General features: G+C 43.7%; 1 protein-coding gene across 1 annotated transcript; it reads left to right on the forward strand.

Moving 5' to 3' along the window:
• Window positions 1-884: 884 nt before the first annotated feature.
• p2ry1 (purinergic receptor P2Y1) lies at window positions 885-11,786 on the forward strand. The gene is made up of 2 exons (XM_062062074.1): window positions 885-1,063; window positions 10,276-11,786. Exon 2 carries the CDS (start codon window positions 10,309-10,311, stop codon window positions 11,368-11,370), a length of 1,062 nt encoding a protein of 353 aa, XP_061918058.1. The 5' UTR covers window positions 885-1,063; window positions 10,276-10,308; the 3' UTR covers window positions 11,371-11,786.
• Window positions 11,787-14,045: the final 2,259 nt, after the last annotated feature.

Consider the following 14,045-nt stretch of genomic DNA (forward strand, 5'->3'; position numbering starts at 1 on the left):
TTCAGCCGGATAATTCCCGGGAAATTTAAAATTGCACTTTATAAGTTAACCCGGCCGTATTGGCATGTGTTGCAATGTTAAGATTTCATCATTGATATATAAACTATCAGACTGCGTGGTCGGTAGTAGTGGCTTTCAGTAGGCCTTTAAACAACCATTGTGTGTGTGTGGACAAGAATAAGGTTAGGTGGGATTTACCCTGGATAACCTTAGCCGGTTTAGTTTAGAAGGGGCCTGAGCATGCGCATTTTTTTTCTTGGTGGTGAGAAATAATTTGCCATCAATCCCACGTGGATGCTCGGCATTGTCCACGGGATCGGCTGGCCATGAGTACCCGCAAACCGAGAAGAAGAGTCAGGTGGCGGAGGGCAAGTGGAGCGCCGCTGCAGCAGGCGAAGACGAAACGAACCAGCGCAGGTTGGGTCAGCAACAGCGAAGGACTACGCCCAGGTAGGACTACGCCCAGTTAGGACTACGCCCAGGTAGGACTACGCCCAGGTAGGTCGTAGTGGACTGGACTGATATTGAAGCCAGATTGTGACTGCAAAGGCGCACTCATCCAATTTAACTTTCAGAAGCGCACTGCCAAACATGCTAATGACAGACTTTGGACTACATATCTGAGATATGGGGTGTCATTATGGGGGCTCATCCTATAATCCTGCATGCGTGTTACTCAGCAAAGGGTTCAGTAATAGGAGGAGGAAGAGGGCGGGTGGGAAGCCACTGAGTGGTTTTTGTGGCTTCAGAGCGCCTCCCCTCTCCATTCCGCAAAGAGCTTCCACTCTCTCTCCCTCTCCGGAGCTCATTCATGCCAAAGCCTGCAGCTGTCTCTTTCTGTTGCTCATGTGCTGGCAACTGGCCGCCTTCCACTTCCACGCAACAATCACACGGTGCTGACTTCCACTCGCAGCCTCGCTGGCGTCAGCGCAAGGTCGAAAGTGCGCAACTTTTAGAAGGTAGACACCTGACTCGGCCTGATCTGCTTTTTTTTTTTTTTTTTTTTTTTTTTTTGATCTCCCAAGGGGGGAATAGGAATGTGGGCTACAAGTGGATCTAAGCGGTGAGTACTTGAGTGTGTTTGCGCAATATGGAAGTCTATATACGTGACACCAATGTCCTCATATTCAAAAAGGGCAAATCATGCATAAACATGTACTGTTTGAGGATTACGGTGCCGTAAAGACAAATGTAAGAATGCAACCTGTATGTGCGAAAAGTCAGGCTGCCCTTGAGCAAGTAACTATACCACCTTACCGCCCCCTAACCCTTCCTCCCGGGTGCTAGAAAAACCACTAACTGCTCCACTGCACAACTAATGGAATGTGTGATGTGATGGAATAATTAAATGCAGAGGTCAAATGCAATTCAATGTGAATTAAATACCTAAAATATGTGTGGAGAGCAACAGAGTGGATTTTCCAATGTCAACTTTTTCAATATCAATTGATGGATTATAGGTTAAATTGAGATTCTTAATTGCTTGTAAGTGTGGATTGTTGTCCGTCTCTGCATCACTCCTGTGATTGACAGGTGATGGTGCAGTGCCCCTTTTCCACAGCATGGTACCTACTGACTAGACCAGGCCTGGGCCAATTAAGGCTTTTTAATCTGGCACACCGGACATTCCTAAATAATTTATTTAGTTGTTTAAGATGTAAAGTGTAGCTGCCATTATGATGTGCAGTGATGTTTTCTAATGACCGTAAGTCTTCAACTATACCAGGGGTCGGCAACCCAAAATGTTGAAAGAGCCATATTGGACCAAAAATACAAAAACAAATCTGTCTGGAGCTGCAAAAAATTAAAAGCCATATTACATGTGTCATGAGATATAAATGTAATTAAGAGGACTTAAAGGAAACTAAATGACCTCAAATATAGCTACAAATGAGGCATAATGATGCAATATGTACACATCGCTAGCCTAAATAGCATGTTAGCATCGATTAGCTTGCAGTCATGCAGTGACCAAATATGTCTGATTAGCACTCCACACAAGTCAATAACATCAACAAAACTCACCTTTGTGCACTCATGCACAACGTTAAAAGTGTGGTGGACAAAATGAGACAGAAAAAGAAGTGGCATAAAACACGTCCTAGAAAGTCGGAGAAAGTTATACATGTAAACAAACTATACGGTGAGTTCAAGGACCGCCAAAATAAGTAGGACAAAACGGCGCTCGCCAAATACTCGAATCAGTGAAGCATGTTTAATATAAACAGTGTGATTTATAACAATTAGCGAGGTTTGTGTCATGTTTGTCCTCCTACAGAAAACATTCTAAAACAAAAAAATAGATTTTTTTCCCCTCATCTTTTTCCATTCTTCATACATTTTTGAAAAATTTCCAGAGAGCCACTAGGGCGGCGCTAAAGAGCCGCATGCGGCTCTAGAGCCGCGGGTTGCCGACCCCCGAACTATACTAAGTCTTTCAATGCTTGGAATCTGCATGATGTACTAGTTACTATGGTCATCTAATTAGTTACTATGGTCATTTAATTAATTACTAGGGTGATCGAATTAGTGACTATGTTCAGCTAATTAGTTACTGTGGTCATCTAATTAGTTACCATGGTAATGTAATTTGTTACTATGGTCATCTAATTAGTTACTATGGTCATTTAATTAGTTACTATGGTAATGTAAGTCACAGCAGTGTGGGTGGGGAGCGTTTCCACAGAGTGTTTCCAGAGTGTGAAATATGGGTGTCAGGGACAGACGTGGAAGGAGATTTTTACAACAAAGTTCTAAAGCTTAGTGTCAGATTGTAGGTGTTTTTTTTGCCCTTCATGTTCATATTTCACTGTGTTTGTTGCATTTTTGTTGCATTTCGCTTGATTGTAAAATATGTGGATGGAGAGGGGGTGTGACGTTCATATGTTGTCAATATTCAGTGTTTTATCCTTCATAGTTAATATTGTAACATTCTTTATTTTCATGTACATTCTGGGTGTCTCAGTCAGTAAAAAAAATGTAAAATGTAATTCCGTTTTTAAGGTGGTCTATCATAAGGTTTTTAGCATTCAATCAGACATTATTGTGAGGTTTTGTATTAGTGTTCCTAAAAATAGATATTTACGCGCCCTCAGACAGATTTTCTTTCTCTAAATTTGGCCCCCCGAGTGAAAATAATGGCCCAGGCCTAGACTAGACTCTGTTCCAGGGTTCTGAAAGATAAACCGATAGGACTGAATATCCGGTGTATCAAGTGAGCCACTCCGCTGCGTCTGTAGAAGCCACCTCAATTGATAAGAATCAGCTGTGTATCCTTAGACAAATCAAGAGAAGAAACAGACCTGGTATTGCGAAACTAGAAATCAGTTGGCGCAAACTAGCAAGTAACGCACTTGCTAGTTTGCTTATTTGACGAAAAACGCGAATGGATGTAAATACATGGCCCGGGTGTGGCGCGGTGCTCGCAATCAGTGGAGAGTTTATCTTTAAAACAACGCGAGATAAGTCACAGTGTTTTGTGACTCTCGGAAAATACTTTATTGTTGTATTTGCAACAAGCAACAACACAACAGTAACAACATCAATGGCACTTCTTGTTCAACTCCCGCTAATTAATGATGCTTGGATCGATACTGACATATCAATACCACTGATACCAGATTGTCATACGCCAATATTGATTCTCAAATCAAAATACCGATACTTTTGATACTTTGGTTATTTGAGATAATATACACTATATTGCCAAAAGTATTTGTCCACCCATCCAAATGATGAGAATCAGGTGTCCTAATCTCTTGGCCTGGCCACAGGTGTATAAAATCAAGCACTTAGGCATGGAGACTGTTTATACAAACATTTGTGAAAGAATGGGCCGCTCTCAGTAATTTCCAGCGTGGAACTGTCATAGGATGCCACCTGTGCAACAAATCCAGTCATGAAATTTCCTTGCTCCTCAATATTCCAAAGTCAACTGTCGGCTTTATTATAAAAAAATGGAAGAGTTTGGGAACAACAGCAACTCAGCCACCAAGTGGTAGGCCACGTAAACTTACAGAGAGGGGTCAGCGGATGCTGAAGCGCATAGTGCAAAGACTTTCTGCACATTCAGTTGCTACAGAGCTCCAGACTTCATTTGACCTTCCAATTAGCCCACATACAGTACGCAGAGAGCTTCATGGAATGGGTTTCCATGGCCGAGCAGCTGTATCTAAGCCATACATGTGGTCCGGATCATGTTTGGTGTTATCGGTGGGTTTTTGACTCCTTTATTTCCTGTTTATGCACCTGAGTTTGTTACAACGGCTACTTATTATTTTCACCTGCCGCTTGTGTTCCGGACGTGCACCTGTTTGTCATCAGAGACTCTATTTAAAGGCCTACTGAAACCCACTACTACCGACCACGCAGTCTGATAGTTTATATATCAATGATGAAATCTTAACATTGCAACACATGCCAATAAGGCCGGGTTAACTTATAAGTGCAATTTTAAATTTCCTGTGAAACTTCCGGTTGAAAACGTCTATGTATGATGACGTATGCGCGTGACGTCAATGGTTGAAACGGAAGTATTCGGACACCATTGTATCCAATACAAAAAGCTCTGTTTTCATCGCAAAATTCCACAGTATTCTGGACATCTGTGTTGGTGAATCTTTTTCAATTTGTTTAATGAATAATGAAGACTGCAAAGAAAAAAAGCTGTAGGTGGGATCGGTGTATTAGCGGTTGGCTGCAGCAACACAACCAGGAGGACTTTGACTTGGATAGCAGACGCGCTATCTGATGCTAGCCGGCGACCGCATCGATGATCGGGTGAAGTCCTTCGTCGCTCCCACGATCGCTGGAACGCAGGTGAGCACGGGTGTTGATGAGCAGATGAGGGCTGGCTGGCGTAGGTGGATAGCTAATGTTTTTTGCATAGCTCTGTGAGGTCCCGTAGCTAAGTTAGCAACAGCATTGTTAAGCTTCGCCAGGCTGGAAAGCATTAACCATGTAGTTACAGGTCCATGGTTTAATAGTATTGTTGATTTTCTGTCTATCCTTCCATTCAGGGGTTTATTTCTTTTGTTTCTATCTGCAGTTGAGCCCAATGCTATCACGTTAGCTCCGTAGCTAAAGTGCTTCGCCGATGTATTGTCGTGGAGATAAAAGTCACTGTGAATGTCCATTTCGCCTTCTCGACTCTCATTTTCAAGAGGATATAGTATCCGAGGTGGTTTAAAATACAAATCCGTGATCCACAATAGAAAAAGGAGAAAGTGTGGAATCCAATGAGCCCTTTTACCTAAGTTACGGTCAGAGCGAAAAAAGATACGTCCTGCACTGCACTCTAGTCCTTCACTCTCACGTTCCTCATCCACAAATCTTTCATCCTGGCTCAAATTAATGGGGTAATCGTCGCTTTCTCGGTCCAAATCACTCTCGCTGCTGGTGTAAACAATGGGGAAATGTGAGGAGCCTTTCAACCTGTGACGTCACGCTACTTCCGGTACACGCAAGGCTTTTTTTTATCAGCGACCAAAAGTTGCGAACATAATCGTCGATGTTCTCTACTAAATCCTTTCAGCAAAAATATGGCAATATCGCGAAATGATCAAGTATGACATAGAATGGATCTGCTATCCCTGTTTGAATAAAAACATTTCATTTCAGTAGGCCTTTAAATCTGCCTTTTCCGGTCACTCGGTGTGGCTTCATTGTTTGCGTCACACCTTTGCCAAGTACGTTTTTGTTCCATGCCATAGCCTATTCTAAGTCTAAGCTTTACGTTTGTTAGGCACGCTTGCCTTTTTGTTGTTTGCTGTATGCTGTGGACTGCCTCTATTTTGGTAGTTGGGTGATTTATAGTAAATAAATCTAATCCTACCTTCACGTCTTCGTCCGGAGCCGTCAGTCTTGCATTCCGGGAGAACGAACCGCAGCAAGCTGCATCCCGCCGTGACAATACATCACCAAGTCCAATGCGAAGCGTGGGATGCAGTGGTGTAAAGCTGAATCACGCTTTTCCATCTGGCAATCTGATGGACCAGTTTGGGTTTGGAGGTTGCCAGGAGAACGCTACATTTCGGACTGCATTGTGCCGAGTGGGAAATTTGCTGGAGGAGGAATTATGGTGTGGGATTGTTTTTCAGGAGTTGGGCTTGGCCCCTTAGTTCCAGTGAAAGGAACGTTGAATGCTCCAGGATACCATGGGATGGCACTTCAAGTTCATGTGTGAGTCAAGGCAGGTGGCCAAATACTTTTGGAAATATAGTGTATTTGATTAACAGGAACACAGTGTCAAGTGACTAAATAATTGAGATCTTGTCTAGCTAGCAGTCGGCAGTGTTTTAGCTACTTCTAAATCACTAATCCTTGTCTCCACGGCAACGAAACAAGTAAGTTTTCTACATGTACCATTATCACTGCAGGACGAGGACTAGCTAAACATGCTTCACTACTCACTGTTAACACCAAACTAGCACCCCTGAATGTAAACAAACACCATTGGTGGATCTACACCTGACATCCACTGTAATGATACCAAGTACAGGGGCATATCTAGTTGATACTACTATGATTACATCGATATTTTTTATTGTCACAAAATCTTTTTTCCTTTTTTTAAAATGTACATTATGTTTATAAAGGGAGGAAATATATCCCTGGACACATGAGGACTTTGAATATGAGTAATGTATGATCCTGTAAGTACTTGGTATCGGATCGATACCTAAATGTGTGGTATCATCCAAAACTAATGTAAAGTATCAAAGAAGACAAGAATAAGTGATTATTACATTTTAACAGAAGTGTAGATAGAACATGTTAAAAAGAGAAAATAAGCAGATATTAACAATAAATGAACAAGTGGATTAATAATCAATTTTTACAGCTTGTCCTTTTGACAAAATAGAATGATAGATGACACAATATGTCACTGCATATGTCAGCAGACTAATTAGGAGTCTTTGTTTGTTTACTTACAACTAAAAGACAAGTTGTCTAGTACGTTCACTATTTCATTTAAGGACACAATTACAATAATAAACATATGTTTCATGTACCCTAAGATTTTTTTGTGAAAATAAAACCAATAATGCCATTTTTTGTGGTCCATCTTATTTAAAAAAGTACCAACAAGTATCAAAATACATTTTGGTACCGGTACTAAAATATTGGTATCTGGACAACCCTAGTCTTGAGCATTTTATTTTACAAATTAAAATAATAAAATAAGCCCTGCATGTTTGGACTTTTCAGTACGCAGCCAATGCTGGCATAAGTTAGGACACCCCTGGTCTAGATGCTGCACTCCATTTTTTGTTTTTCAAATAAAACTGCTCTGTATAAATACATGAGATAATCCAGAGGTGTCGAACATACGGCCCGAGGGTCGGATCAGGCCCGCGAACAGACTTTATCCAGCCCTCGGGATGAGTTTGCTAAGTAAAAAAATTACCCTGAAATTTTTAGATGAAAGAAACTGTTCTAAATGTGTCCACTGGATGTCGCAATAGCAATTCTTTGTATCTTTGTAGATGATGCTACATACACTATATTGCCAAAAGTATTTGGCCCCTGCCTTGACTCACATATGAACTTGAAGTGCCATCCCATTCCTAACCCATAGGGTTCAATATGACCTTTTGCAGCTATTACAGCTTCAACTCTTCTGGGAAGGCTGTCCACAAGGTTGTGGAGTGTGTTTTTAGCAATTTTCCACCATTCTTCCAAAAGCGCATTGGTAAGGTCACACACTGATGTTGGTGGAGACGGCCTGGCTCTCAGTCTCCGTTGTAATTCATCCCAAATGTGTTCTATTGGGTTTAGGTCAGGACTCTGAGCAGGCCAGTCAAGTTAATCCACACCAGACTCTGTTACCCATGTCTTTATGGACCTTGCTTTGTGCACTGGTGCACAGTCATGTTGGAAGAGGAAGGGGCCTGCTCCAAACTGTTCCCACAAGGTTGGGAGCATGGAATTGTCCAAAATGTTTTGTCAATATAGTGTATGTACAAAATAAACCATAAGATGTTAGTGCACCAGTCGAGGAAAATGATCAAACTACATAAATAACATCCTGTAATTTGATTTTGATACAATTGTTTTATCTTGATAGATTGAACATGAACACCAATGAGTTGACTGATGAACATTATCACATAATTTATTCAGAAAACATAAATAAGGACAAATAAAGATAGAATACTATTAACCGCAACATGTAAGTGTAAAAAACAAACAAACAACAACATTATGATTTGTACATTTTCAGAATGTGCTTGTTCTATTTTTAAACAAAGAAAACAATCTGGAGTTGTCTTTATTTTTAAGTTCTCGTGCTGTGGGTTTACCAGTCCGGCCCACTTAAAAAGTTAAAGTTTAAGTTAATTTTTGTCCATGTGGCCCCCCATCTAAAATTAGTTTGACACCCCTATTTGTTTCTGCTGTTAGCGAGGAGAGTAGAACTACAGGTATGCTTGGGTAGACAAACGTGCCTTAATATGCATACATACACTCATGCACACAATCACGTTTCATCAAACATATATTAACGTTGTTGCCCTAGGGTAAACTGGATAACACATGGCACACCGACATAATTTATAATTTGTTGAAAGGACTAGTTGGTACAATCCCTGGGGACTCTGCATGGCAGGGGCGTCCTCCTCCCTGAGCCAGGCTTGCACCTGACCGCATACCTAAGTGAGGCTAGGTGACACTGCTGGGAGGCTTTTCCACCATTGGGACACATCTTCAGTTGTGTGCCCCAGCGTCACGGGGTGTTTCGGCCCGGCTTACCACAAGACACCCTCTGCTGAGGAAGGGCCCACCCCAGGGTGATCAAATCCCTGGGTGTGTGTGTCCCATTAGGTGTTAGCCTTAGCAGCCCAGCTGGTGTCACTCCTCCTCAACCACAACCAATGGCTCGTCCTCGACAAAGCTTAACCTATTTTTACTATAACAATCTACAAGGTTAATATAGCTGGCTTCTCTTTCTTCCCCTCCATTTTTCTGCTTTCTTTTGTATCTCTAGTTATCATTACGTATATGTATTGTTGCATTTGAACAACTGTATTGTTGATAATAGAGGTAAATTATTGGTATTGTTCATTATCAATGGTACTATTCATATTCTTACTATAACAATCTACAAGGTTAATATAGCTGGCTTCTCTTTCTTCCCCTCCATTTTTCTGCTTTCTTTTGTATCTCTAGTTATCATTACGTACAGTATATGTATTGTTGCATTTGAACAACTGTATTGTTGATAATAGAGGTAAATTATTGGTATTGTTCATTATCAATAGTACTATTTATATTCTTACTATAACAATCTACAAGGTTAATATAGCTGGCTTCTCTTTCTTCCCCTCCATTTTTCTGCTTTCTTTTGTATTTCAAGTTATCATTACATACATGTATTGTTGCATTTGAACAACTGTATTTTTGATAATAGAGGTAAATTATTGTTATTATTCATTATCAATAGTGATATCTATTGGTATTTGCATTGCTCCATTTGTAGTGTAATAATGTTTATTGTCATTTCTGTATTATTATTTATTTCACTAACTGCTTCTTTGCTATCACTTTTACCATCATATTTGTACGTATCCTATTTGCGGATGTTGCTCTATTGTTGTTGTTGTTGTTGTTGTTGTGGTTGCTGTTGTTGTTGTTGTCTCTCTGTCTTATCCCCCTCTTGTCCCCACAATTCCCCCCCTGTCTTCCTTTTTTTCTCTTTCTATCCCCTCCTGCTCCGGCCCGTCTGCACCAAACGATAATATAAATACATTTGAATAAATTCAAATACAAATAAGGCAACAAGAAAAATAAAATAAAATGGCTTTCACATTCTTACACTTTTGGTATGTGGCCCTCACTGGTAAACGTTTGGACACCCCTGGTTTAAAGGGTTCTTAAAACCAGGTCCAGTCCAGCAGATCATGTAGGGCAGTGGTCCCCAACCACCGGAAATTTTTTTTTTTTTTTTTTTTTTGTTTAATTAAATCAACATAAAAAACACAATATATACATTATATATCAATGTAGATCAATACGTCCGTAAGCACATATGATTGTATTTCTTTATGGAAAAAAATAAATACATTTAAAAAAAAAAAAATAGAATCCCCCCCCAGTCTGTGGGACAAATTTTCAAGCGTTGACCGGTCACCAGCTACAAAAAGGTTGAGGACCACTGATGTAGGGGGCTCAGCAACACACACACCTTCATTTATGTACACACCAATTAGGGAACACAACAACAGATTGCATATCATCTATAAACAAAATATCCACTTTGCCTTCCCTCTCCTGCAGTAAAAGGTCGAGCCTCTGCCCGTGACGGACACCATGACCTCCGACCTCAACCTGACCTCCCTGCTGAACGTGAGCGAGCTGCACAACCACTCCCGGGGATGCTCCCTCACCAAGACGGGCTTCCAGTTCTACTACCTGCCCACCGTCTACATAATGGTCTTCATCACGGGCCTGGTGGGCAACAGCCTGGCCATCTGGATGTTCCTGTGCCACATGCGGCCGTGGAGCGGCATCTCCGTCTACATGTTCAACCTGGCGCTGGCCGACTTCTGCTACGTGCTCTCCCTGCCCTTCCTCGTTTTCTACTACTTCAACAAGACCGACTGGGTGTTCGGCGACGTGCCGTGCCGGCTGCAGCGCTTCATTTTCCACGTCAACCTCTACGGGAGCATCCTGTTCCTCACCTGCATCAGCGTGCACCGCTACAGCGGGGTGGTGCACCCACTCAAGTCCCTGGGCCGGCTCAAGAAGAAGAACGCTGTGGTCACCAGCGCGCTGGTGTGGGCGGTGGTGGTCCTGGCCATCTCGCCCATACTCTATTACTCGCGGACCGGCATGAAGCGTAACGCCACCATTTGCTACGACACCACCACGGAGGACGAGCTACCTGGGTATTTCATCTACAGCATGACGCTGACCGTCTTCGGCTTCTGCGTCCCGTTCATCATCATCTTCTGTTGCTACGGCATGATCGTCAAGGCCTTGGTCTGCAACGACATGAACAACGCGCCCCTGCGGCAGAAGTCCATCCACCTGGTCATCATTGTCCTGGCGGTCTTCGCCGTCTCCTACTTGCCCTTCCACGTCATGAAGAACCTCAACATGCGGGCCAGACTGTACTTCCAGAGCCCGGCCATGTGCGACTTCAACAACCGGGTGTACGCCACCTACCAGGTGACCCGGGGATTGGCCAGCCTGAACAGCTGCGTGGACCCCGTCCTGTACTTCCTGGCCGGCGACACCTTCAGGAGGAAGTTGTCGCGGGCCGCCAAGAAGCCTTCCCGGAAGGGGGACCATGCGCTGCAGTCGAAAAGCGAGGAGACGGCGCTGAACAGCCTGGCGGAGCACGTGGAGAACGGCGAGCGGCGGGTGTGAGACTGCGCGGAAGTGAGCTTTTTATGATCCGGATCAGGGGTGTCAAACGTGGATCAGGTTTTACCCGGCCAAAGGGAGGAGTCTGCTAACTTTAGAGTGTCCGCCCTGAGATGGGTAGGTTGTGAGTTCAAACCCCGGCCGAGTCTTACTAAAGACTATAAAAATGGGACCCATTACCTCCCTACAAGGGTTGGAATTGGGGCTTAAATCACCAAAAATGATTCCTGGGCGCGGCCACCGCTGCTGCTCACTGCTCCCCTCACCTCCCAGAAGGTGGTCAAGGATGATGAGTCAAATGCAGAGAATAAATTCGGCCACACCTAGTGTGTGTGTGTTTTAACTTTAACTTTTTAAAATGGTAGCCATTACCTCCCCTGCACTCAGCATCAAGGGTTGGAATTGGGGGTTAAATCACCAAAAATTATTCACGGGCGCGGCCACTGCTGCTGCTCACTGCTCCCCTCACCTCCCAGGGGGTGAACAAGGGATGGGTCAAATGCAGATGGTAATTTCGCCACACCTAGTGTGTGTGTTTTAATTTTAACTTTTAAAATGAGAGCCATTACCTCCCCTGCACTCAGCATCAAGGGTTGGAATTGGGGGTTAAATCACCAAAAATGATTCCTGGGCGCGGCCACCGCTGCTGCTCACTGCTCCCCTCACCTCCCAGAGGGTGGTCAAGGATGATGAGTCAAATGCAGAGAATAAATTCGGCCACACCTAGTGTGTGTGTGTGTTTTAACTTTAACTTTTTAAAATGGTAGCCATTACCTCCCCTGCACTCAGCATCAAGGGTTGGAATTGGGGGTTAAATCACCAAAAATTATTCACGGGCGCGGCCACTGCTGCTGCTCACTGCTCCCCTCACCTCCCAGGGGGTGAACAAGGGGATGGGTCAAATGCAGATGGTAATTTCGCCACACCTATTGTGTGTGTTTTAATTTTAACTTTTAAAATGAGAGCCATTACCTCCCCTGCACTCAGCATCAAGGGTTGGAATTGGGGGTTAAATCACCAAAAATGATTCCCGGGCGCGGCCACCGCTGCTGCTCACTGCTCCCCTCACCTCCCAGAGGGTGGTCAAGGATGATGAGTCAAATGCAGAGAATAAATTCGGCCACACCTAGTGTGTGTGTGTTTTAACTTTAACTTTTTAAAATGGTAGCCATTACCTCCCCCGCACTCAGCATCAAGGGTTGGAATTGGGGGTTAAATCACCAAAAATTATTCACGGGCGCAGCCACTGCTGCTGCTCACTGCTCCCCTCACCTCCCAGGGGGTGAATAAGGGGATGGGTCAAATGCAGATGGTAATTTCGCCACACCTAGTGTGTGTGTTTTAATTTTAACTTTTAAAATGAGAGCCATTACCTCCCCTGCACTCAGCATCAAGGGTTGGAATTGGGGGTTAAATCACCAAAAATGATTCCCAGGCGTGGTCACCACTGCTGCTCACTGTTCCCCTCACCTCCCAGAGGGTGGTCAAGGATGATGGGTCAAATGCAGAGAATAATTTCGCCCACACCTAGTGTGTGTGTGTTTTAACTTTAACTTTTCAAAATGAGACCCATTACCTCCCCTGCACTCAGCATCAAGGGTTGGAATTGGGGGTTAAATCACCAAAAGTTATTCACGGGCGCGGCCACTGCTGCTGCTCACTGCTCCCCTCACCTCCCAGGGGGTGAACAAGGGGATGGGTCAAATGCAGATGGTAATTTCGCCACACCTAGTGTGTGTGTTTTAATTTTAACTTTTAAAATGAGAGCCATTACCTCCCCTGCACTCAGCATCAAGGGTTGGAATTGGGGGTTAAATCACCAAAAATGATTCCCAGGCGTGGTCACCACTGCTGCTCACTGTTCCCCTCACCTCCCAGAGGGTGGTCAAGGATGATGGGTCAAATGCAGAGAATAATTTCGCCCACACCTAGTGTGTGTGTGTTTTAACTTTAACTTTTCAAAATGAGACCCATTACCTCCCCTGCACTCAGCATCAAGGGTTGGAATTGGGGGTTAAATAACCAAAAATGATTCCCGGGCGCGGCCACCGCTGATTCTCACTGCTCCCCTCACCTCCCAGGGGGTGAACAAGGGGATGGGTCAAATGCAGATGGTAATTTCGCCACACCTAGTGTGTGTGTTTTAACTTTAACTTTTTAAAATGGGAGCCATTACCTCCCTGCTTGGCACTCAGCATCAAGGGTTGAAATTGGGGGTTGAATCACCAAAAATGATTCCCAGGCGTGGCCACCTCTGCTGCTCACTGCTCCCCTCACCTCCCAGGGGGTGGAACAAGGGGATGGGTCACATGCAGAGGGTAATCTCACCACACCTAGTGTGTGTGTGTGACAATCGTTGGTACTTTAACTTTAACCTTATAAAAATGAGCCGACATTTTGGAAGGAAAGGAACTGTTGTTCTAAATGTGTCCACTATATGTCGCAATAGCAATTATTTGTAGATTAAAGTTAAAGTTAGAGTTCCAATGATTGTCACACACGCACTAGGTGTGGTGAAATTTGTCCTCTGCATTTGTCTCGTCCCCAAGTTCACCCCCCCGGGAGGTGAGGGGAGCAGTGAGCAGCAGCGGTGGCCACGCTCGAAAAATAATTTTGGTGATTTAACCCCCAATTCCAACCGTGGATGCTGAAGTGTTGCATTATCTCGTTGTAGTGCA

Source organism: Entelurus aequoreus, linkage group LG10 (genome assembly GCF_033978785.1).
Source record: "Entelurus aequoreus isolate RoL-2023_Sb linkage group LG10, RoL_Eaeq_v1.1, whole genome shotgun sequence".
NCBI classification, from domain to species: domain Eukaryota; kingdom Metazoa; phylum Chordata; class Actinopteri; order Syngnathiformes; family Syngnathidae; genus Entelurus; species Entelurus aequoreus.

Excerpts from the sequence above, each read along its gene's own strand:
- p2ry1 (XM_062062074.1), top strand. The coding sequence starts at position 10,309 with ATGACCTCCGACCTCAACCTGACCTCCCTGCTGAACGTGAGCGAGCTG.